Source organism: Cherax quadricarinatus, chromosome 62, assembly GCF_038502225.1.
Source record: "Cherax quadricarinatus isolate ZL_2023a chromosome 62, ASM3850222v1, whole genome shotgun sequence".
Classification (NCBI taxonomy): Eukaryota; Metazoa; Arthropoda; class Malacostraca; order Decapoda; family Parastacidae; genus Cherax; species Cherax quadricarinatus.
This window is the reverse complement of record NC_091353.1, coordinates 5,381,743-5,407,142: the sequence shown is the minus strand read 5'-3', so window position 1 is coordinate 5,407,142 and position 25,400 is coordinate 5,381,743. Positions and strand designations below refer to the sequence as shown.

Here is a 25,400-nt window from a genome sequence, read left to right as displayed (position 1 = left end):
TTCCTATTTGCTATTAAACTGTCCCTATTTGCTATTAAACTGTCCCTATTTGCTATTAAACTGCCCCTATTTGCTATTAAACTGTTCCTATTTGCTATTAAACTGCCCTTATTTGCTATTAAATTGTCCCTATTTGCTATTAAACTGCTCTTATTTGCTATTATACTGCCCCTATTTGCTATTAAACTGCCTCTATTTGCTAAACTGCTCCTATTTGCTATTAAGCTGTCCCTATTTGCTATTAAACTGCCCCTATTTGCTATTAAACTGCCCCTATTTGCTATTAAACTGTCCCTATTTGCTATTAAACTGCCCCTATTTGCTATTAAACTGAGCCTATTTGCTATTAAACTGCCCCTATTTGCTATTAAATTGTCCCTATTTGCTATTAAACTGCTCTTATTTGCTATTATACTGCCCCTATTCGCTATTAAACTGCCCCTATTTGCTAAACTGCTCCTATTTGTTATTAAGCTGTCCCTATTTGCTATTAAACTGCCCCTATTTGCTATTAAACTGCCCCTATTTGCTATTAAAGTGAGCCTATTTGCTATTAAACTGCCCCTATTTGCTATTAAACTGCCCCTATTTGCTATTAAACTGCCCCTATTTGCTATTAAACTCAGCCTATTTGCTATTAAACTGCCCCTATTTGCTATTAAACTGCCCCTATTTGCTATTAAACTGCCCCTATTTGCTATTAAACTGAGCCTATTTGCTATTAAACTGCCCCTATTTGCTATTAAACTGAGCCTATTTGCTATTAAACCGCCCCTATTTGCTATTAAACTGTCCCTATTTGCTATTAAACTGCCCCTATTTGCTATTAAACCGCCCCCATTTCCTATTAAACTGCTCCTATTTGCTATTAAAGTGAGCCTATTTGCTATTAAACTGCCCCTATTTGCTATTAAACTGCCCCTATTTGCTATTAAACTGAGTCTATTTGCTATTAAACTGCCCCTATTTGCTCTTAAACTGCCCCTATTTGCTATTAAACTGCCCCTATTTGCTATTAAACTGAGCCTATTTGCTATTAAACTGCCCCTATTTGCTATTAAACTGTCCCTATTTGCTATTAAACTGTCCCTATTTGCTATTAAACTGCCCCTATTTGCTATTAAACTGCCCCTATTTGCTATTAAACTGCCCCTATTTGCTATTAAACTGCCCCTATTTGCTATTAAACTGCCCCTATTTGCTATTAAACTGTCCCTATTTGCTATTAAACTGCCCCTATTTGCTATTAAACTGCCCCTATTTGCTATTAAACTGCCCCTATTTGCTATTAAACTGTCCTTATTTGTTATTAAACTGTTCCTATTTGCTATTTGTCTAGAATTTTCTTTGCCTTTCATTATTTTTCTAATACTACTATTTTAGTCTAGATTTTGCTAAATCTAAGTTATATTAAATTATTATATTGTGTGACAGATTCTAATGTTCTAAGCTCAGATTGGTTCTCTGAACCATTCATCTACAAAGCTCAGATTATATGGCATTTGAATAAGATTCCACTGTATTAGGATTAGATGTTATGGCATTAGAATTAGATTCTGTTACAGTGAGTTAAGATTCTGTTTGCCTTGAGAGAGAACTGTGTCACATATAACTTAGATCTTATATGTATGTATGTGTGTGTATGTGTGTGCGTGTGTGTGTGTGTGTGTGTGTGTGTGTGTGTGTGTGTGTGTAAGTGCAGGTGGTGTACGCAGCAGTGTTGCTTCAGTCACTAACACATACCACCTGGCAGTATAATACCCCACTGTGTCAGTGTTGAGGTGAACTGCTCCATCTTGCATCTCCTCACTCTAGTATAGAAATCAGGGACAGCAGTACATAGAATTCTTAGAAATTTCTAGATAATGTCACTCTGCATGTTAGATTTACATGTCAGATATGCCCTATAACATGCATAATCTCTCTAACGCATAATTTGCCCATTGGGCACGCATACCCACTATAGGGACACAAGTGGAACGGACTGGTGGCAGCACTGATGAACCACAGAGCAGACATGGCACTGAGTAGTTTCAAAATTAACTCTGAGAGGGAGAGTGTGGTTGACTTCACCGTACCTTACCTGGAGTCTGGGATAGCTATTGTCGTGGCCAAGAGGACTGGTATTATATCTCCCACCGCCTTCCTGGGTAAATAGTCCCTTGTGTTGACTAGTATTATGTCTCCCACCGCCTTCCTGGGTGAGTAGTCCATTGTGTTGACTGGTATTATATCTCCCACCGTCCTCCTAGGTGAGTAGTCCCTTGTGTTGACTGGTATTATCTCTCCCACCGTCCTCCTGGGTGAGTAGTCCCTTGTGTTGACTGGTAATATATCTCCCACCGTCCTCTTAGGTGAGTAGTCCCTTGTGTCGACTGGTATTATATCTCCCACCGTCCTCCTGGGTGAGTAGTCCCTTGTGTTGACTGGTATTATATCTCCCACCGTCCTCCTAGGTGAGTAGTCCCTTGTGTTGACTGGTATTATATCTCCCACCGTCCTCCTAGGTGAGTAGTCCCTTGTGTTGACTGGTATTATATCTCCCACCGTCCTCCTAGGTGAGTAGTCCCTTGTGTTGACTGGTATTATGTATCCCACCGTCCTCCTGGGTGAGTGGTCCCTTGTGTTGACTGGTATTATATCTCCCACCCTCCTCCTGGGTGAGTAGTCCCTTGTGTTGACTGGTATTATATCTCCCACCGTCCTCCTATGTGAGTAGTCCCTTGTGTTGACTGGTATTATATCTCCCACCGCCTTCCTGGGTGAGTAGTCCCTTGTATTGACTGGTATTATATCTCCCACCCTCCTCCTGGGTGAGTAGTCCCTTGTGTTGACTGGTATTATATCTCCCACCCTCCTCCTAGGTGAGTAGTCCCTTGTGTTGACTGGTATTATGTCTCCCACCGTCCTCCTGGGTGAGTAGTCCCTTGTGTTGACTGGTATTATATCTCCCACCCTCCTCCTGGGTGAGTAGTTGCTTGTGTTGACTGGTATTATATCTCTCACCCTCCTCCTGGGTGAGTAGTCCCTTGTGTTGACTGGTATTATGTCTCCCACCGTCCTCCTGGGTGAGTAGTCCCTTGTGTTGACTGGTATTATATCTCCCACCGTCCTCCTAGGTGAGAAGTCCCTGTGTTGACTGGTATTATGTCTCCCACCCTCCTCCTGGGTGAGTAGGCCCATGTGTTGACTGGTATTATATCTCCCACCCTCCTCCTGGGTGAGTAGTCCCTTGTGTTGACTAGTATTATGTCTCCCACCCTCCTCCTAGGTGAGTAGTCCCTTGTGTTGACTGGTATTATGTCTCCCACCGTCCTCCTGGGTGAGTAGTCTCTTGTGTTGACTGGTATTATATCCCACCGTCCTCCTGAGTAAGTAGTCCCTTGTGTTGATTGGTATTATATCTCCCACCGTCATCCTGAGTGAGTAGTCTCTTGTGTTGACTGGTATTATATCCCACCTTCCTCCTGGGTGAGTAGTCTCTTGTGTTGACTGGTATTATATCTCCCACCGTCATCCTGAGTGAGTAGTCCCTTGTGTTGATTGGTATTATAACTCCCACTGTCCTCCTGGGTCAGTAGTCCCTTGTATTGACTGGTATTACGTCTTCCTGGGTCAGTAGAATCTCGTGTTTGACTGGTATTATATCTGTGATTTTCTTCCTGGGTCAGTAGACTCTTGTGTTGATTTTATTATATCTCAGACTGTCTTCCTGGGTCAGTAGTCCCTTGTGTTAGACTGGTATTATATCTCAGCCTGTCTTCCTGGGTCAGTAGTCCCTTGCGTTAGACTGGTATTGTATCTCAGACTGTCTTCCTGGGTCAGTAGTCCCTTGTGTTAGACTGGTATTATATCTCAGACTGTCTTCCTGGGTCGGTAGTCCCTTGTGTTAGACTGGTATTATATCTCAGCCTGTCTTCCTGGGTCAGTAGTCCCTTGTGTTAGACTGGTATTATATCTCAGACTGTCTTCCTGGGTCAGTAGTCCCTTGTGTTAGACTGGTATTATATCTCAGCCTGTCTTCCTGGGTCAGTAGTCCCTTGTGTTAGACTGGTATTATATCTCAGACTGTCTTCCTGGGTCAGTAGTCCCTTGTGTTAGACTGGTATTATATCTCAGACTGTCTTCCTGGTCAGTAGTCCCTTGTGTTGACTGGTATTATATCTCCCACTGTCCTCCTAGGTGAGTAGTCCCTTGTGTTGACTGGTATTATATCTCACACCGTCCTCCTAGGTGAGTAGTCCCTTGTGTTGACTGGTATTATGTCTCCCACCGTCCTCCTGGGTGAGTGGTCCCTTGTGTTGACTGGTATTATATCTCCCACCCTCCTCCTTGGTGAGTAGTCCCTTGTGTTGACTGGTATTATATATCCCACCGTCCTCCTAGGTGAGTAGTCCCTTGTGTTGACTGGTATTATATCTCCCACCGCCTTCCTGGGTGAGTAGTCCCTTGTATTGACTGGTATTATGTCTTCCATCCTCCTCGTGGGTGAGTAGTCCCTTGTGTTGACTGGTATTATGTCTCCCACCCTCCTCCTGGGTGAGTAGTCCCTTGTGTTGACTGGTATTATATCTCCCACCCTCCTCCTGGGTGAAGAGTCCCTTGTGTTGACTGGTATTATATCTCCCACCCTCCTCCTGGGTGAGTAGTCCCTTGTGTTGACTAGTATTATGTCTCCCACCCTCCTCTTAGGTGAGTAGTCCCTTGTGTTGACTGGTATTATGTCTCCCACCGTCCTCCTGGGTGAGTATTCCCTTGAGTTGATTGGTATTATATCTCCCACCGTCCTCCTGAGTGAGTATTCCCTTGTGTTGAGTGGTATTATATCTCCCACCGTCCTCCTGGGTGAGTAGTCCCTTGTGTTGAGTGGTATTATATCTCCCACCGTCCTCCTGGGTGAGTAGTCTCTTGTGTTGACTGGTATTATGTCTCGCACCGTCCTCCTGGGTGAGTAGTCTCTTGTGTTGACTGGTATTATATCTCCCACCGTCCTCCTGAGTGAGTAGTCCCTTGTGTTGATTGGTATTATAACTCCCACCGTCCTCCTGGGTCAGTAGTCTCTTGTATTGACTGGTATTACGTCTTCCTGGGTCAGTAGAATCTCGTGTTTGACTGGTATTATATCTGTCATTGTCTTCCTGGGTCAGTAGACTCTTGTGTTGACTGCTATTATATCTCAGACTGTCTTCCTGGGTCAGTAGCCCCTTGTGTTAGACTGGTATTATTTCTCAGACTGTCTTCTTGGGTCAGTAGTCCCTTGTGTTAGACTGGTATTATATATCAGACTGTCTTCCTGGGTCAGTAGTCCCTTGTGTTAGACTGGTATTATATCTCAGACTGTCTTCCTGGGTCAGTAGTCCCTTGTGTTAGACTGGTATTATATCTCAGACTGTCTTCCTGGGTCAGTAGTCCCTTGCGTTAGACTGGTATTATATCTCAGACTGTCTTCCTGGGTCAGTAGTCCCTTGTGTTGACTGGGATTATATCTGCCACTGCCTTCCAGGTCAGTAGTCCCTTGTGCTGACTGGTATTATGTCGGCCACTGTCTTCCTGGTCAGTGGTCCCTTGTGTTGACTGGTATTGTATTTCCCACCGTCCTCCTAGGTGAGTAGTCCCTTGTGTTGACTGGTATTATATCTCCCACCGTCCTCCTAGGTGAGTAGTCCCTTGTGTTGACTGGTATTATATCTCCCACCGTCCTCCTAGGTGAGTATTCCCTTGTGTTGACTGGTATTATGTCTCCCACCGTCCTCCTGGGTGAGTGGTCCCTTGTGTTGACTGGTATTATATCTCCCACCCTCCTCCTGGGTGAGTGGTCCCTTGTGTTGACTGGTATTATATCTCCCACCGTCCTCCTAGGTGAGTAGTCCCTTGTGTTGACTGGTATTATATCCCACCGCCTTCCTAGGTGAGTAGTCCCTTGTATTGACTGGTATTATATCTCCCACCCTCCTCCTAGGTGAGTAGTCCCTTGTGTTGACTGGTATTATGTCTCCCACCCTCCTCCTGGGTGAGTAGTCCCTTGTGTTGACTGGTATTATATCTCCCACCCTCCTCCTGGGTGAGTAGTCCCTTGTGTTGACTGGTATTATATCTCCAACCCTCCTCCTGGGTGAGTAGTCCCTTGTGTTGACTGGTATTATATCTCCCGCCGTCCTCCTAGGTGAGTAGTCCCTTGTGTTGACTGGTATTATATCTCCCACCGCCTTCCTGGGTGAGTAGCCCCTTGTATTTACTGGTATTATAAGTCCCACCGTCCTCCTAGGTGAGTAGTCCCTTGTGTTGACTGGTATTATGTCTCCCACCCTCCTCCTGGGTGAGTAGTCCCTTGTGTTGACTGATATTATATCTCCCACTATCCTCCTGGGTGAGTAGTCCCTTGTGTTGACTGGTATTATATCTCCCACCCTCCTCCTGGGTGAGTAGTCCCTTGTGTTGACTGGTATTATATCTCCCACCCTCCTGGGTGAGTAGTCCCTTGTATTGACTGGTATTATATCTCCCACCGTCCTCCTAGGTGAGTAGTCCCTTGTGTTGACTGGTATTATGTCTCCCACCCTCCTCCTGGGTGAGTAGTCCCTTGTGTTGACTGGTATTATATCTCCCACCCTCCTCCTGGGTGAGTAGTCCCTTGTGTTGACTGGTATTATGTCTCCCACCCTCCTCCTGGGTGAGTAGTCCCTTGTGTTGACTGGTATTATATCTCCCACCCTCCTCCTGGGTGAAGGGTCCCTTGTGTTGACTGGTACTATATCTCCCACCCTCCTCCTGGGTGAGTAGTCCCTTGTGTTGACTAGTATTATGTCTCCCACCCTCCTCTTAGGTGAGTAGTCCCTTGTGTTGACTGGTATTATGTCTCCCACCGTCCTCCTGGGTAAGTATTCCCTTGTGTTGATTGGTATTATATCTCACACCGTCCTCCTGAGTGAGTATTCCCTTGTGTTGAGTGGTATTATATCTCCCACCGTCCTCCTGGGTGAGTATTCCCTTGTGTTGAGTGGTATTATATCTCCCACCGTCCTCCTGGGTGAGTAGTCTCTTGTGTTGACTGGTATTATGTCTCCCACCGTCCTCCTGGGTGAGTAGTCTCTTGTGTTGACTGGTATTATATCTCCCACCGTCCTCCTGAGTGAGTAGTCCCTTGTGTTGATTGGTATTATAACTCCCACCGTCCTCCTGGGTCAGTAGTCTCTTGTATTGACTGGTATTACGTCTTCCTGTGTCAGTAGAATCTCGTGTTTGACTTGTATTATATCTGTCATTGTCTTCCTGGGTCAGTAGACTCTTGTGTTGACTGCTATTATATCTCAGACTGTCTTCCTGGGTCAGTAGCCCCTTGTGTTAGACTGGTATTATTTCTCAGACTGTCTTCTTGGGTCAGTAGTCCCTTGTGTTAGACTGGTATTATATATCAGACTGTCTTCCTGGGTCAGTAGTCCCTTGTGTTAGACTGGTATTATATCTCAGACTGTCTTCCTGGGTCAGTAGTCCCTTGTGTTAGACTGGTATTATATCTCAGACTGTCTTCCTGGGTCAGTAGTCCCTTGCGTTAGACTGGTATTATATCTCCCACCGTCCTCCTAGGTGAGTATTCCCTTGTGTTGACTGGTATTATGTCTCCCACCGTCCTCCTGGGTGAGTGGTCCCTTGTGTTGACTGGTATTATATCTCCCACCCTCCTCCTGGGTGAGTGGTCCCTTGTGTTGACTGGTATTATATCTCCCACCGTCCTCCTAGGTGAGTAGTCCCTTGTGTTGACTGGTATTATATCCCACCGCCTTCCTGGGTGAGTAGTCCCTTGTATTGACTGGTATTATATCTCCCACCCTCCTCCTAGGTGAGTAGTCCCTTGTGTTGACTGGTATTATGTCTCCCACCCTCCTCCTGGGTGAGTAGTCCCTTGTGTTGACTGGTATTATATCTCCAACCCTCCTCCTGGGTGAGTAGTCCCTTGTGTTGACTGGTATTATGTCTCCCACCGTGCTCCTGGGTGAGTAGTCCCTTGTGTTGACTGGTATTATAACTCCCACCGTCCTCCTAGGTGAGTAGGCCTTGTGTTGACTGGTATTATATCTCCCACCCTCCTCCTGGGTGAGTAGTCCCTTGTGTTGACTGGTATTATATCTCCCAACCTCTTCCTGGGTGAGTAGTCCCTTATGTTGACTGGTATTATGTCTCCCACCCTCCTCCTGGGTGAGTAGTCCCTTGTGTTGACTGGTATTATATCTCCCGCCGTCCTCCTAGGTGAGTAGTCCCTTGTGTTGACTGGTATTATATCTCCCAATGCCTTCCTGGGTGAGTAGCCCCTTGTATTTACTGGTATTATAAGTCCCACCGTCCTCCTAGGTGAGTAGTCCCTTGTGTTGTCTGGTATTATGTCTCCCACCCTCCTCCTGGGTGAGTAGTCCCTTGTGTTGACTGATATTATATCTCCCACTATCCTCCTGGGTGAGTAGTCCCTTGTGTTGACTGGTATTATATCTCCCACCCTCCTCCTGGGTGAGTAGTCCCTTGTGTTGACTGGTATTATATCTACCACCCTCCTGGGTGAGTAGTCCCTTGTATTGACTGGTATTATATATCCCACCGTCCTCCTAGGTGAGTAGTCCCTTGTGTTGACTGGTATTATGTCTCCCACCCTCCTCCTGGGTGAGTAGTCCCTTGTGTTGACTGGTATTATATCTCCCACCCTCCTCCTGGGTGAGTAGTCCCTTGTGTTGACTGGTATTATATCTCCCACCCTCCTCCTGGGTGAGTAGTCTCTTGTGTTGACTGGTATTATGTCTCCCACCGTCCTCCTGGGTGAGTAGTCCCTTGTGTTGACTGGTATTATATCTCCCACCGTCCTCCTAGGTGAGTAGTCCCTGTGTTGACTGGTATTATATCTCCCACCCTCCTCCTGGGGGAGTAGTCCCTTGTGTTGACTGGTATTATGTCTCCCACCCTCCTCCTAGGTGAGTAGTCCCTTGTGTTGACTGGTATTATATCTCCCACCGTCCTCCTGAGTGAGTAGTCCCTTGTGTTGAGTGGTATTATATCTCCCACCGTCCTCCTGGGTGAGTAGTCTCTTGTGTTGACTGGTATTATATCTCCCACCGTCCTCCTGAGTGAGTAGTCCCTTGTGTTGATTGGTATTATAACTCCCACTGTCCTCCTGGGTCAGTAGTCTCTTGTATTGACTGGTATTACGTCTTCCTGGGTCAGTAGAATCTCGTGTTAGACTGGTATTATATCTGTCATTGTCTTCCTAGGTCAGTAGACTCTTGTGTTGACTGCTATTATATCTCAGACTGTCTTCCTGGGTCAGTAGTCCCTTGTGTTAGACTGGTATTATATCTCAGACTGTCTTCCTGGGTCAGTAGTCCCTTGTGTTGACTGGGATTATATCTGCCACTGTCTTCCTGGTCAGTAGTCACTTGTGTTGACTGGTATTATGTCGGCCACTGTCTTCCTGGTCAGTGGTCCCTAGTGTTGACTGGTATTATATCTCCCACCGTCCTCCTAGGTGAGTAGTCCCTGTGTTGACTGGTATTGTCTCCCACCCTCCTCCTGGGTGAGTAGGCCCTTGTGTTGACTGGTATTATATCTCCCACCCTCCTCCTGGGTGAGTAGTCCCTTGTGTTGACTGGTATTATATCTCCCACCCTCCTCCTGGGTAAGTAGTCCCTTGTGTTGACAAGTATTATGTCTCCCACTCTCCTCCTAGGTGAGTAGTCCCTTGTGTTGACTGGTATTATGTCTCCCACCGTCCTCCTGGGTGAGTAGTCTCTTGTGTTGACTGGTATTATATCCTACCGTCCTCCTGAGTGAGTAGTCCCTTGTGTTGATTGGTATTATATCTCCCACCCTCCTCCTGGGTGAGTAGTCCCTTGTGTTGACTGGTATTATGTCTCCCACCGTCCTCCTGGGTGAGTAGTCCCTTGTGTTGACTGGTATTATATCTCCCACCCTCCTCCTGGGTGAGTAGTCCCTTGTGTTGACTGGTATTATGTCTCCCACCGTCCTCCTGGGTGAGTAGTCCCTTGTGTTGACTGGTATTATATCTCCCACCGTCCTCCTAGGTGAGTAGTCTCTTGTGTTGACTGGTATTATATCTCCCACCGTCCTCCTGGGTGAGTAGTCTCTTGTGTTGACTGGTATTATATCCCACCGTCCTCCTGAGTGAGTAGTCCCTTGTGTTGATTGGTATTATATCTCCCACCGTCCTCCTGAGTGAGTAGTCCCTTGTGTTGACTGGTATTATATCTCCCACCGTCCTCCTAGGTGAGTAGTCTCTTGTGTTGACTGGTATTATGTCTCCCACCGTCCTCCTAGGTGAGTAGTCTCTTGTGTTGACTGGTATTATATCTCCCACCGTCCTCCTGGGTGAGTAGTCTCTTGTGTTGACTGGTAATATATTTCCCACCGTCCTCCTGAGTGAGTAGTCCCTTGTGTTGAGTGGTATTATATCTCCCACCTTCCTCCTGGGTGAGTAGTCTCTTGTGTTGACTGGTATTATGTCTCCCACCGTCCTCCTGGGTGAGTAGTCTCTTGTGTTGACTGGTATTATATCTCCCACCTTCCTCCTGAGTGAGTAGTCCCATGTGTTGATTGGTATTATAACTCCCACCGTCCTCCTGGGTCAGTAGTCTCTTGTATTGACTGGTATTACGTCTTCCTGGGTCAGTAGAATCTCGTGTTAGACTGGTATTATATCTGTCATTGTCTTCCTGGGTCAGTAGACTCTTGTGTTGACTGCTATTATATCTCAGACTGTCTTCCTGGGTCAGTAGCCCCTTGTGTTAGACTGGTATTATATCTCAGACTGTCTTCCTGGGTCAGTAGTCCCTTGTGTTAGACTGGTATTATATCTCAGACTGTCTTCCTGGGTCAGTAGTCCCTTGTGTTAGACTGGTATTATATCTCAGACTGTCTTCCTGGGTCAGTAGTCCCTTGCGTTAGACTGGTATTATATCTCAGACTGTCTTCCTGGGTCAGTAGTCCCTTGTGTTAGACTGGTATTATATCTCAGACTGTCTTCCTGGGTCAGTAGTCCCTTGCGTTAGACTGGTATTATATCTCAGACTGTCTTCCTGGGTCAGTAGTCCCTTGTGTTGACTGGGATTATATCTGCCACTGTCTTCCTGGTCAGTAGTCCCTTGTGTTGACTGGTATTATGTCGGCCACTGTCTTCCTGGTCAGTGGTCACTTGTGTTGACTGGTATTATATCTCCCACCTTCCACTTAGGTGAGTAGTCCCTTGTGTTGACTGGTATTATGTCTCCCACCGTCCTCCTGGATGAGTGGTCCCTTGTGTTGACTGGTATTATATCTCCCACCCTCCTCCTGGGTGAGTAGTCCCTTGTGTTGACTGGTATTATGTCTCCCACAGTCCTCCTGGGTGAGTGGTCCCTTGTGTTGACTGGTATTATATCTCCCACCCTCCTCCTGGGTGAGTAGTCCCTTGTGTTGACTGGTATTATATCTTCCACCGTCCTCCTAGGTGAGTAGTCCCTTGTGTTGACTGGTATTATATCCCACCGCCTTCCTGGGTGAGTAGTCCCTTGTATTGACTGGTATTATATCTCCCACCGTCCTCCTAGGTGAGTAGTCCCTTGTGTTGACTGGTATTATGTCTCCCACCCTCCTCCTGGGTGAGTAGTCCCTTGTGTTGACTAGTATTATATCTCCCACTCTCGTCCTGGGTGAGTAGTCCCTTGTGTTGACTGGTATTATATCTCCCACCCTCCTCCTGGGTGAGTAGTCCCTTGTGTTGACTGGTATTATGTCTCCCACCGTCCTCCTGGGTGAGTATTCCCTTGTGTTGACTGGTATTATATCTCCCACCGTCCTCCTAGGTGAGTAGTCCCTGTGTTGACTGGTATTATGTCTCCCACCCTCCTCCTGGGTGAGTAGTCCCTTGTGTTGACTGGTATTATATCTCCCACTCTCGTCCTGGGTGAGTAGTCCCTTGTGTTGACTGGTATTATATCTCCCACCCTCCTCCTGGGTGAGTAGTCCCTTGTGTTGACTGGTATTATGTCTCCCACCGTCCTCCTGGGTGAGTATTCCCTTGTGTTGACTGGTATTATATCTCCCACCGTCCTCCTAGGTGAGTAGTCCCTGTGTTGACTGGTATTATGTCTTCCACCCTCCTCCTGGGTGAGTAGTCCCTTGTGTTGACTGGTATTATATCTCCCACCCTCCTCCTGGGTGAGTAGTCCCTTGTCTTGACTGGTATTATGTCTCCCACCCTCCTCCTAGGTGAGTAGTCCCTTGTGTTGACTGGTATTATATCTCCCACCGTTCTCCTGAGTGAGTAGTCCCTTGTGTTGAGTGGTATTATATCTCCCACCGTCCTCCTGGGTGAGTAGTCTCTTGTGTTGACTGGTATTATGTCTCCCACCGTCCTCCTGGGTGAGTAGTCTCTTGTGTTGACTGGTATTATACCTCCCACCGTCCTCCTGAGTGAGTAGTCCCTTGTGTTGATTGGTATTATAACTCCCACCGTCCTCCTGGTTCAGTAGTCTCTTGTATTGACTGGTATTACGTCTTCCTGTGTCAGTAGAATCTCGTGTTAGACTAGTATTATATCTGTCATTGTCTTCCTGGGTCAGTAGACTCTTGTGTTGACTGCTATTATATCTCAGACTGTCTTCCTGGGTCAGTAGTCCCTTGTGTTAGACTGGTATTATATCTCAGACTGTCTTCCTGGGTCAGTAGTCCCTTGTGTTAGACTGGTATTATATCTCAGAATGTCTTCCTGGGTCAGTAGTCCCTTGTGTTAGACTGGTATTATATCTCAGACTGTCTTCCTGGGTCAGTAGTCCCTTGCGTTAGACTGGTATTATATCTCAGACTGTCTTCCTGGGTCAGTAGTCCCTTGCGTTGAACTGGTATTATATCTCAGACTGTCTTCCTGGGTCAGTAGTCCCTTGCGTTAGACTGGTATTATATCTCAGACTGTCTTCCTATTTCAGTAGTCCCTTGTGTTGACTGGTATTATATCTGCCACTGTCTTCCTGGTCAGTAGTCCCTTGTGTTGACTGGTATTATGTCGGCCACTGTCTTCCTGGTCAGTGGTCCCTTGTGTTGACTGGTATTATATCTGTGTTACAAAAAAACGCTATTGTAAAAGCTTAGAGATCTCCAGTGAATACTAGAAAGGACTGCCCTTCTAGCATCCAGCCTGTTACTGGGTTATCGTAACAAGTAGTCAGTATCCTCGTCCAATTATCCATTAGAATTCAGTATGATTCAATAGTGCTTCAGGATTACAACTGGTAGGCTTCTAACTAGAGAAAATAAAATCCAATAAATTTATTAAGTATCGTCTAGAGGTATATCATCAAATTAAATTAAATTAATCAATTCAAATAAATTAATAATAATCACTTCTCTCGTGTACAGTATTATTGTGCTGAAAGCACATATCACATTTATAATTCTTAAGTACCGTCTGGTACATTAATATTTAATAATACAATATACAAATAGGTTTGTGTGTATGTGTGTAAGTGCTCTAAGTAGTTCGCTATGTCTCACGACTCGACTAGACTTTAACCAGTGACTGACAAAGTCCTCTCATAAACTAAGCTCTTGACCAACTGGCAGTCAGAACAGTCTGCTTGAACAATAAAACGACTGATAAGCCGAACAACAATATAACAAGCAACTGCGACACTATCAGGAATAAGGAGATAATATAAAGACAGCTAGTAGGGACCATCAGCAGATCCTCCACAAGTCACAAAACTCCCATACTACTGAATCTAAGTTCAGCATAAGAAAATACCCGACTGTGATAATACACAGATACCAGTACAAATTAGGTCAGAAGCTACAGCTCAGGACCTGAGTTACTCAGAGTGTCTAAGCGACACAACCTCAGTACAACGTCAAAAATCACCAAGTCTATACAATATTCTGTGAACAGAGTCCCACAGAACCTACAAGAAAGCTAGAGACGATCTTCCTACAAGGGCCTATAAGGGAGATTTAGGCACTTGTCAGGGATACGTCCAACCACCAAGAGAGTCTAGACCAGACTGAATTCTTCAGGCGAGGTGAGGACACTCCCCCTCCCTCTATCATGTGATAGCTCCGTGGACAGCTGCAGCTCAGCAACAGAAGTCGGCAGTCTAACGAGCCACAAGCGATAATTACAGTAGTTAGATAATCAAGACTTAAACTATGAGCACATAATATAAGTGTTACATCCTACCTAACAACAGGTAACTAAGTCAAATAATAATATAAAGCAATATATTCACGATTTAGCTATTATCGCAAATATAAGCAATATAAAATTATATGAAAAGATAATATAATATATACATATACATAATAATCATTGCAACCCATTCAAGGGTTGCAACACACCCCCCCCCAACACGACAAGCGGTCGCACTAGGAGTTGCATTAATGTCTTTCACATTATTACTGATTACTCAGGTTACATTACTAACAGTTTAATATAAAAAAATATAAGAGTCAATCTTGTGCCAAGCACCTCTATAATTTCACAGCGTCTATACACTAAGATATGCCCCTAGTACTAGGGCAGTACACAGTATCGTATCTCTGCATACTCGTGGTTATGTACATCAGTGTAGAGATGGGATAACGTAGACAAGCATAATAGTCTTGTGCTATAGACAGGAGACAGCATTCCACTCTTAAGTAGTGGTTGTGGAATGCTATGTAGTATGGACATCTGAATATTAAACAGCTTAAGGTGTGTAGAGAGGGGGGGGGGTCTGCGGCAGGACAGTGTTCCGTAACGCAGTAACATCGCCTACACAACACTACCCACTCAACACTCAGCTTGTCTCCTCACACACACATCATCACTCCTGTGAATATATAAATAGATTAATTAGACATGAGTATATATAGTTAATATGGGCTGGAGGGATTAAGTTACTTTACTGAATTTGACATAGCAAGTAACAAAAGGTATTTGGGCATAAAATTACGTTAATTTAATGTAACTGATAATTATTAAGGACGAGACAGAGCGTCAGCAATTACATTACAATGACCACTTATGTGTTTTATACTAATAGAATAAGGTTGGATTCTGAGGACCCACCTCATGATCCTAGCATTTTTACTTTTCATAGTGTTTATGTAGGTGAGAGGATTGTGGTCTGAAAAAACGTTAATTTTAAATGGGGAAGTGCCCAAATACACGTCAAAATGTTCCAAGGACACCACAAGAGCTAGAGCCTCTTTCTCAATAGTGGCATAATTTTTCTGGTGTCGTTTAAGCTTAGATGAATAGTAACATATAGGATGGAGAATGTCAGTGGATGTTGACTGTTGGAGCAGCACAGCACCCACTGCATAACAACTCGCATCTATATGTAAAAAGAAGGGAAGATTGAAATTAGGACTCTTCAACACAGGAGTAGAGGATAGCAAGCGCTTCAACCTTTTGAACGAGTCTGAACAATCTCTAGTCCAGATGAACTGAACTTTGCTACTAGTAAGCTCAGTGAGAGGAGCTGCAATCTGAGAAAAGTTTGGACAGAACCTGCGATAATATCCTGCCATACCCAGGAATCTCTGTACTCCCTTCCTATCCTGTGGCACTGGAAATTCAGAAATTGCACGAACCTTAGCCTCAATAGGAGCAACCTCACTTTGGCCAATACAAAAGCCTAGATAGATAATCTTGGCTTGGCTAAAGTTGTAGTGCGCGAGTCTCTCAAACAATGCTCTGAGACGCGACAAGTGCTGTTCCCACTCGTCACTGTACACCACTAAGTCGTCAAGGTAGGCTTCTACTCCTTCTAAGTTGTGGGTCAACTCGTTCATTATACGCTGGAATGAAGAAGCCGCGTTACATAGGCCGAAGGGGGTGACGAGGTAGTTAAACAATCCATCTTGAACAGTAAAAGCAGATATTTCTTGAGCACGTTCAGTAAGTGGGACTTGATAATAGCCTCGTAAGAGATCTAAACAGCTGACAAACTGGGCTCCTGACACACGGTCAATAAGGTCGTCAATGCGAGGTAGAGGATAACCATCAGGCAAGGTGACAGAGTTCACTTTCCTGTAATCAGTGCACATCCTGAAACTACCGTCAGATTTAGGCACTAAAATACAGGGAGATGCCCATGGACTTTTACTGCACTCAATAAGTCCGTGAGATAACAGAAAATCAACCTCTTCTCTCAATGCTTTATGCTTCGTTGGACTCATCCTATATGGTGATTGCTTAATGGGTGATGCTTCCTGTACATCAACGTCATGTACACCCAGAGTACAACGTTTAGGAACATCACTGAACAATTCAGGGAAATGCAAAATCATGTTTTTAATATCACCAGCTTTATCAATCCCAAGGTTACTAAGAAAATCGTCTAGTGATTGTAGAGTCACTGAATTTTCTAAACGCACCTCTATACCTCTAGAGATGTCAGGTAGACTGACGTTTTCTTCCTCTGTCCCAGGAAGAATAGATGTAGTAGGTAGAGGACTAGCGTAGTATGCCTTAAGCTGGTTAACATGGTACACATGATTAGATTTCTTTTTCCCAGGCGTACGTACCAAATAATTTACGTCGCTAAGCTTTTTCACTACTTCCAGGGGACCATCATACCTGGCTTGTAGAGCATGACCTGGTACTAATTTCCGAGCCATCACCTTATCTCCTGCTTTAAAAAAACGAGAGACAGCAAGCTTGTCATAATGTTGCTTCATTCTAGCTTGGGCTGAAACTAGGTTTTTCGAAGCTAGCTCTCTAGCGGCTGTCAAATGTTGCTGCATTAATGAAGGTGAAGTACTCAATGATGGATTTGATTTTCCTGTCCACACGTCTTTTAACACTGCGAGAGGACCACGCACTTGGTGTCCGAATATTAATTCAAACGGACTAAACCCGAGACTTTCTTGCTCACTTTCTCTCATAGCGAACAGAAGAAAAGGTATACCCTCATCCCAGTCTCTAGAAAAATGTTCACAATAAGCTCTCATCATAGACTTCAGTGTCTGACGAAATCTCTCTAGAGCACCTTGTGACTGTGGATGATAACTGGTTGAAAGTACAGACTTTATTCCTAGGTGGGATGATGCTTCTCGAAAGATCTTAGAAGTGAAGTTAGATCCCTCATCTGATTGTATCTCTCGTGGCAATCCAACCTTGGAGAAAAATTTCATCAGCGCTCTCACAATAGCACGAGCATTAATTTTTCTCATAGGAATAGCTTCGGGATAGCGTGTTGCAGCGTCCATAATAGTAAATAAGTATTGGTTTCCTAGTTTGGTTCTAGGCAAAGGACCAACACAATCAATAATAAGACGTGAGAATGGTTCACCATGCACGGTGATAGGAATGAGAGGCGCAGGTGGAGGTGTGTGCGCTGGCTTGCCTGTCACTTGACACACGTGACAACGTCGCACTTGATCAGCTACTGTTTCCTTCATCTTTGGCCAAGTAAAATGTTTTGCCAGTTTACCGAGTGTCTTCTTGACACCCAAATGTCCTCCTATGGGACTATTGTGAGCAAAATCAATGGCTTATTCACGAAATGTAACTGGTAACACAACTAGATGCTTGACTGTGGTGGAAACACTATCAGCTGACAACTTACATGTATTTTTCTCCATCAGTACACCATTACTATAACAGTAACAATTATCGAGATCCTTTGCTTCACTCTCAGTAACTGCTATATCTCTCAGTCTTTCCAGTGACTGATCAACAAACTGATCCTTGATTAAATCATCATGAATTAGAAATTTAACGTCAGTTGTGTCCTGACTAGGTTGATGACTGGGGGGAGTCAGTGTTAATGATCCTGGGCGCAGAGCGTCACTAAACAACATATTCAACCCCAAATCATTGTCATCCACTAACTCAACAGGAGACAAGGATGGTTGTTGAATCTTTGACATAGCTCTAGTAATTGCGCTGAGAGGAAATAAAATAGGTTTCTCTCTACAAGCTTCAATGACATAATTATCATCAGTGTTATTATCAATCACAAGTGGTTCCTTACATATACCAGCATGAAGGATATCGTTCCCTATCAACAAGTCCACTGACCTGATGGGAAATACACCACTGGATATACCCACTGAAATATAACCAGTATAATAGCTTGTTTCAATATAAACTTTGTGCAGAGGCACTTTTATAACAGCCCCTACATAGGCTTCTAACAATACATCTATCTTGCAATAGGTATCGTCAGTTATGGGCAGTACATCTTCTCTTAATAACGTGAGATAACTGCCAGTGTCTCTGAAAGAAATTATCTCAGTTAGATGTGATTCGTCAAATCCTACTTTACCTCTCGAAAAGTAAGGACTCATCGCTGAACGAATCTTTTCGTCAGATACACTTTCTGACGCTAGTCATCTGTTCTGAGTAATATTATCTAAAACAGTAGGATCAGAGGTATTGCTAGGATTTTGGTGCCTTTGTTGCTCGGAAGAGGATACGACTTGAGTGGGGGTGCCAGCCGCACGACTGCTTCTCGAATCTCTAACTTATAGCAATACTCTCTAGCATGTTCTTTTCTGTTACAATAGGTACATTTTACTTACTTCTTCTCGATATCAGATTTCTGTCTAGCCACAGAGACAGATTCAGGATTGTGAGTTTTTCTGGTAAAGGTACGAGAAGTTACAGTAGCAGGTACATCAGGCCGGCAATGAGCAGCTGATTTAGGTTGCCAACTTCTAGGACAACTTTTAGTTACCTTGTTTCTGTGTGTTTTAGTACGTACAAGTTTGTGAGAAATCTCGTAATTTTCTGCTAATGCTGCAGTTTCCAGAATATCCGAGGTAGTATGATCGATCAAATATTCTTGTATGTCAGCAGACATACAGTTGTTAAACTCTTCGGGAAGTAACAACTGAACAAGGCTGTCGTAATTGTTACACTTGGCAGACCTACACCATCTCTCAACTGCAACTTTTTTCTCACGGGCAAACTCTACACAAGTTTGATCTTGTCGTCGTTGTAACGTACGAAATGCATGTTGATAACTTACAGGCAACAAGTTATATGACTCACGAAATCGTAATGACACGATTGCAAACAAACCATACCCCAGCCGGGATTGAACCCGCGGTCAGAGAGTCTCAAAACTCCAGACCGCTGCGTTAGCCACTAGACCAGCTAACCACAATAAGATTCGTTCCTATGGTGTAGAAATATACCTAGTTGGACGAATCTTATTGTGGCTAGCTGGTCTAGTGGCTAACGCGACGGTCTGGAGTTTTGAGACTCTCTGACCGCGGGTTCAATCCCGGCCGTGGTATGGTTTGTTTAACAAGTTATATGTCTCTAGAATAGTTTGACAGCGTCATAACTAATGTACTTGGCAAATGGTAAAGCAGCAGTACAAGTTTGAGCTCTTCCTGTCAAAGCTGTGTGCAACAAAGTAGCCCAGTGCTTACGTGGCCAGTTCATGGCACGTGCCTGGTTCTCAAACACATCAAAATAGATGTCTAAGTCACTCTCAAAAAACTTAGGAACCATGGATGCAGCTTTCTGCACATTAAATGTGTCCTGTGATCTATCAGTCTGTTGTCTTCCAAGACGAACATTTTCTCTCTGGAAATCTTCTCCGTTCAATTTCCTCTGTGCCTCTATTTGTGCAGTCTGCAACATAATGAGGCGTTCAAATCTCTCAAACTGTTCCTGAGAGATAGGACCAGTGGGTAATGGAGGAGTAAGGAATCTAACGTGGTCTGGACGGTCCTTAGGTCGGACACCTCGTCCAGCCGTCCCTAGAGAGTTTAGATCTGGTCTAGGATAAGTAGATACAGGTGTGATATACACGGTACTAGTATGAGGCTGAGTCATACTATCAGTTAGGAGGGAAGGCGTGAGCGAGAACTGAGCTACACTAGGCTCAGACACTAGGCTCACTTCTGCCTTAGTTGCTCTTTCTTCTACGTCATCAAATAGAGTCATACTTCCTAATTGTGACACTAGGCTTTCTGAATCTGAATCATAATCAGACATCTCTGTATGAGCAGGAAACAATATATCTTTAATTAATGCTCTGACAGTTTCTGCGGTGTAATTCCTGTTATACGTCACACCGAGATATTTGGCTACTTGCCAACACGTCTGAAGTTTTAATGTACTTAACTCAGACAAAGTCAGAGTATCAATTAACTGTTTCACTTTGGCATACATCAGGAAAATAAATGTACTACGAGAGAGTGATTATGGGAAACTATAATCCTAATAGGAATTTTAGTGTTGGTTGTCTTAGAGCTAGAGCTTATAAACAGTATTTCCATCTCCATGGATCAAGAGACTCAGTCAGGTACATACATCCATCTAGTATGTTGTACAAGACAAAACTCAAAGTCTTCAGATTAGGAAAGTACTCAAAGTGTTTGAGTAACTATATGGTCAAAAGGGACAATTTCTCCAACACCTTGGATCAAGAGCATCCCGGACAGGCCCCCATTTGTTACAAAAAAACGTGATTCTAAAAGCTTAGACATCTCCAGTGAATACTAGAAAGGACTGCCCTTCTAGCATCCAGCCTGTTACTGGGTTTTTGTAACAAGTAGTCAGTATCCTGGTCCAATTATCCATTAGAATTCAATAAGAATTATTAGTGCTTCAGGATTACAACTGGTAGGCTACTAACTAGAGAAATTAAAATTTAATAAATTTATTAAAAATTAAGTTGTCTAGGCATATATCAAATTAAATTAAATCAATATCAACAAAATAAGAATAATCACTTCTCTCGTGTACAGTATTATTGTGCTGAAAGCACATATCACATTTATAAGTCTTAAGTACCGTCTGGTACATTAACATTTAATAAGATATTACAAATATGTACAAGTAAGTTTGTGTGTATGTGTGTAAGTGCTCTTAGTAGTTCGCTATGTCTCACGACTCGACTAGACTTTAACAAGTGACTGACAAAGTCCTCAAATAAACTAACTTCTTGACTAACTGGCAGTCAGAACAACTTGCATGAACAATAAAACGACTGATAAGCCGAACAACACTATAACAAGCAACTGCGACACAGAATCAGGAACAAGGAGATAATATAACGACACTAAGTAGGGACCATCAGCAGATCCTCCACAAAAGTCACAAAACTCCCATATTACTGAATCTAAGTTCAGCACTAGAAAATCCCAGACTGTGACAGTACACAGATACCAGTACAAGTTAGGTCAGAAGCTACAACTCAGGACCTGAGTTACTCAGAGTGTCTATGCGACACACAACTTCAGTACAACGTCGAAAATCACTAAGTCTATACAATGTTCTGTGAACAGAGTCTCCAGAACTAACAACAATAATAAGACAGAGACGATCTTCCAACAAGGGCCAATAAGGAAGAGTTAGGCACTTGTCAGGAATACGTCCAACCACCAAGCGAGTCTAGACCAGACTGAATACTTCAGGCGAGGTGAGAAAACCCCCCCTCTATCACGTGATAGCTCCGTGGACGGTTGCTGCCCAGCAACAACGAGAAGCCGGCAGAGTAACGAGCCACAAGCGATAATTACAGTAGTTAGACAATCAAGACTTGAACTATGAGCACATAATAATATGTTACATCCTACCTAACAAAAGTAACTAAGTCAAATTATAATATAAAGCAATATATTTACGATTTAGCTATTATCGCAAATATAAGCAATATAAAATTATATGAAAAGGTAATATACATTATATATATATATATATATATATATATATATATATATATATATATATATATATATATATATATATATATATATATATATATATATATATATACATAATATACATCGTAACCCATTCAGGGGTTGCAACACTCACTTTGTCTCTCTCTCTCTCTCTCTCTCTCTCTCTCTCTCTCTCTCTCTCTCTCTCTCTCTCTCTCTCTGTCTCTCTCTCTCTTTACACAGGGTTTGACAAGGTTAAGGATTCCTAACTTTATTGACAAGCTATTTACAGGTTAAGGATTCCTAACTTTATTGACAAGCTAAGAGCTGTTACCTACATCAGCTCATTTGAAAGCATTTTTATTGTTATGAGACATACAAGTAGGGAACAGGATGAAGTTGGAGCCATCTGTGGGCCAGCTGTGGACCATCTGTGGGCCAGCTGTGGACCATCTGTGGGCCAGCTGTGGACCATCTGTGGGCCAGCTGTGGACCATCTGTGGACCAGCATTTTCATTTGATCAACTGACTCTATCTCGTTGACATCATAATGCTGTACGAATGTGTTCCATACTCGAGTCATCCTCGGTATATATGATCTCAGATGGAGTGATGTTCTGGAGAAGGGTACAGCCAGAGTGAAGTTGCTGCTTTCTGCCCGTCTTGTGGCATAAAAGTTTGTTTCACGCTGTTCTCGAAGTGGATCCAAGTGTGGTACTTTAACAATATTGGCCTTGTACATAACAGTAAGGCCACCCACATCCCTCCTATGTTGAAGGTTCTGCTGAAATGACAGATCTATCCAGGATGGGTCCAGGCGAGAGATGAGACGCCTTGCTCTGTTCTCTACTCTGTCAAGCAGTCGCAGATGAGAGGGGGGGGGGGCAGGCAAACCAAGAAAGTAAAGCATACTCAAGGTGTGAGCGTACTTGTGCCTCGTACAGGATCTTGCAACCCCTACTGTCAAGCAGATGCGAGATACGGCGAAGTGCTGTAAGCTTCCTGGCTGCCTTGTTTGCAAGATTTACAGCATGGTTCTTCATAGTCAGTTTGGAGCCAAATTTCACCCCAAGGATATCAACTTCTTCTCCAGGTGCCAACATCCTCCCATTCATCCTTACTACTGCACCAGCATTACCATCATGGTGCCTAGAGACGATCATCATTTGCGTTTTCTTAGGTGCAAATGTTACTTGCCATCTATTTCCCCAAGCTGATATAGCTCTCAGCTGGTGATTGATGTAGCTTAGAGCAGCTGGCATTTCTTCTCTTGGATAAGTGAATGTCAGTGTACAGTCGTCTGCATATGCATGTGATTCTGGGATGAGATGAAGAAGGTCGTTGAAGTAGACATTCCATAACAATGGACCCAGCACGCTTCCTTGTGGAACACTTGCCCCAGTAGGATGTCTTGCTGATTCCGTTCCATTGATAACTACACTTAGAGATCTACCATGAAGGTAATCACTGAGGAGACATAGCGTAGAGCCTGCAATTCCCAGTGCTTGAAGTTTTGCTAAGAGGCCCTGGTGCCACACCCGGTCGAAAGCACCAGCAATGTCCAGTGCCAATAGACTAGGGTGGTTATTACAACCCAGGAGTCCCAAAGGCCTGTTATCCTGGGTGTAAAGGGAGCAAAATAAACACAGCAGAAAAACTTTTTACTTGTATTATCCTTCACCAATTTAGAACAGAAGTATGTACACTATATACACTATGTACAACAATAGGTATTAGTGCACTCCACGGTAAGCAAGGCAGAATAGAAGCCACTAGAGAGCAGACCGTGCTTCAACCAGCTCTAGACTAGGGGGTCAATAGACTAGGTTAGTCAATAGACTAGGGGGGTCAATAGATTAGGGGGGTCAATAGACTAGGGGGTCAATAGATTATGGTAGTCAATAGACTATGTTAGTCAATAGATTAGGGGTCAATAGATTAGGGGGGTCAATAGACTAGGAGGTCAATAGATTTTGGTAGTCAATAGACTAGGGGGGTCAGTAGACTAGGGGGGTCAGTAGACTAGGGGTCAATAGACTAGGGGGTAAATAGACTAGGGGGGTCAATAGACTTGGGGGTCAATAGACTAGGGGGTCAATAGATTAGGGGGTTAATAGACTAGGGGGTCAATAGATTATGGTAGCCAATAGACTAGGGAGTCAGAAGACTAGGGGGTCAATAGACTAGGGGGTCAATAGACTAGGGGGTCAATAGATTCGGGGGTCAATAGACTTGGGGGTCAATATATTATGGTAGTCAATACATTACGGTAGTCAATAGACTAGGGAGGTCAGTAGACTAGGGGGTCAATAGACTAGGGGGTAAATAGACTAGGTGGTCAATAGACTAGGGGGGTCAGTAGACTAGGGGGTCAATAGATTAGGGGGGTCAATAGACTAGGGTGTCAATAGATTATGGTAGTCAATAGACTATGGTAGTCAATAGACTAGGAGGGTCAGTAGACTAGGGGTCAGTAGACTAGGGGGGTAAATAGACTAGGATGTTAATAGATTAGGGGGGGTCAATAGACTAGGGGGGTCAATAGATTAGGGGGGTCAATAGACTAGGGGTCAATAGATTATGGTAGTCAATAGACTAGGGGGTCAATAGACTAGGGGGTCAGTAGACTAGGGGGCTCAATAGATTAGGGGGTCATTAGACTAGGGGGTCAGTAGATTATGGTAGTCAATAGACTAGGGGGGTCAGTAGACTAGGGGGTCAATAGACTTGGGGGTAAATAGACTAGGGGGGTCAATAGACTAGGGGGTCAATAGACTAGGGGGTAAATAGACTGTGGGGTCTATAGATTATGGTAGTCAATAGACTACGGTAGTCAATAGACTAGAGGGTCAGTAGACTAGGGGGTCAATAGACTAGGGGGGTAAATAGACTAGGGGTCAATAGACTAGGGGGGTCAGTAGACTAGGGGGGTCAATAGACTAGGGTAGTCCATAGAATCTGATGGTCATTAGACTCTGGTGGTCAGTAGACTCCGGTGGTCAATAGACTGTGATGGTCAGTAGACTATGGTGGTCAATAGACTGTGGTTGTCAGTAGACTATGGTGGTCAATAGACTGTGATGGTCAGTAGACTATGGTGGTCAATAGACTGTGGTGGTCAGTAGACTATGGTGATCAATAGACTGTGATGGTCAGTAGACTATGGTGGTCAATAGACTGGTGGTCAGTAGACTATGGTGATCAATAGACTGTGATGGTCAGTAGACGATGGTGGTCAATAGTTTTATCAGCAGTTTAAGATATAATCTATGAGGACTGAGAATCCGGATTTGTGAGAGGCAGCTGAGCTAATGTTGACGTTCGTGTAGTAAATCCGTCTTGCTGGGAGAGGTTTGTGTCAACAACCCTACCCCTGGTAACTCTCTCTCTCTCTCTCTCTCTCTCTCTCTCTCTCTCTCTCTCTCTCTCTCTCTCTCTCTCAGGTCTTGGTAATGCTCTCTCTTAGCTCTTCCGTAACTCTCTTTCTCTCCTTACCATTATTATTATTATTATTATTATTATTATTATTATTATTATTATGATTTATATTACTATTAAAACTACTATAAGTATTACTAGTATTATATATATATATATATATATATATATATATATATATATATATATATATATATATGATGGGGTCCACCTCTGGTGTAAATTGTGGGACCCACAGCCTCGGAGAAGTGGATAAAAAGGCTTCAAGGAAGAATATTTGGATTTCTTCCTGAAGCCGTTTGAATATTCCACTTCCCCTACCA

The 25,400-nt window shown here is 43.9% G+C and overlaps 1 protein-coding gene across 1 annotated transcript in view; it reads left to right on the top strand.

Annotated features, from left to right (window-relative positions):
* LOC128687128 (glutamate receptor ionotropic, NMDA 2A) overlaps nt 1-25,400 on the top strand; it is a 198,942-nt gene that overhangs the window by 23,975 nt on the left and 149,567 nt on the right. The window contains exon 7 of the mRNA XM_070098302.1: nt 1,967-2,150. Coding sequence (XP_069954403.1) covers nt 1,967-2,150 — 184 coding nt within the window. The remainder of the gene's footprint in view (nt 1-1,966; nt 2,151-25,400) is intronic.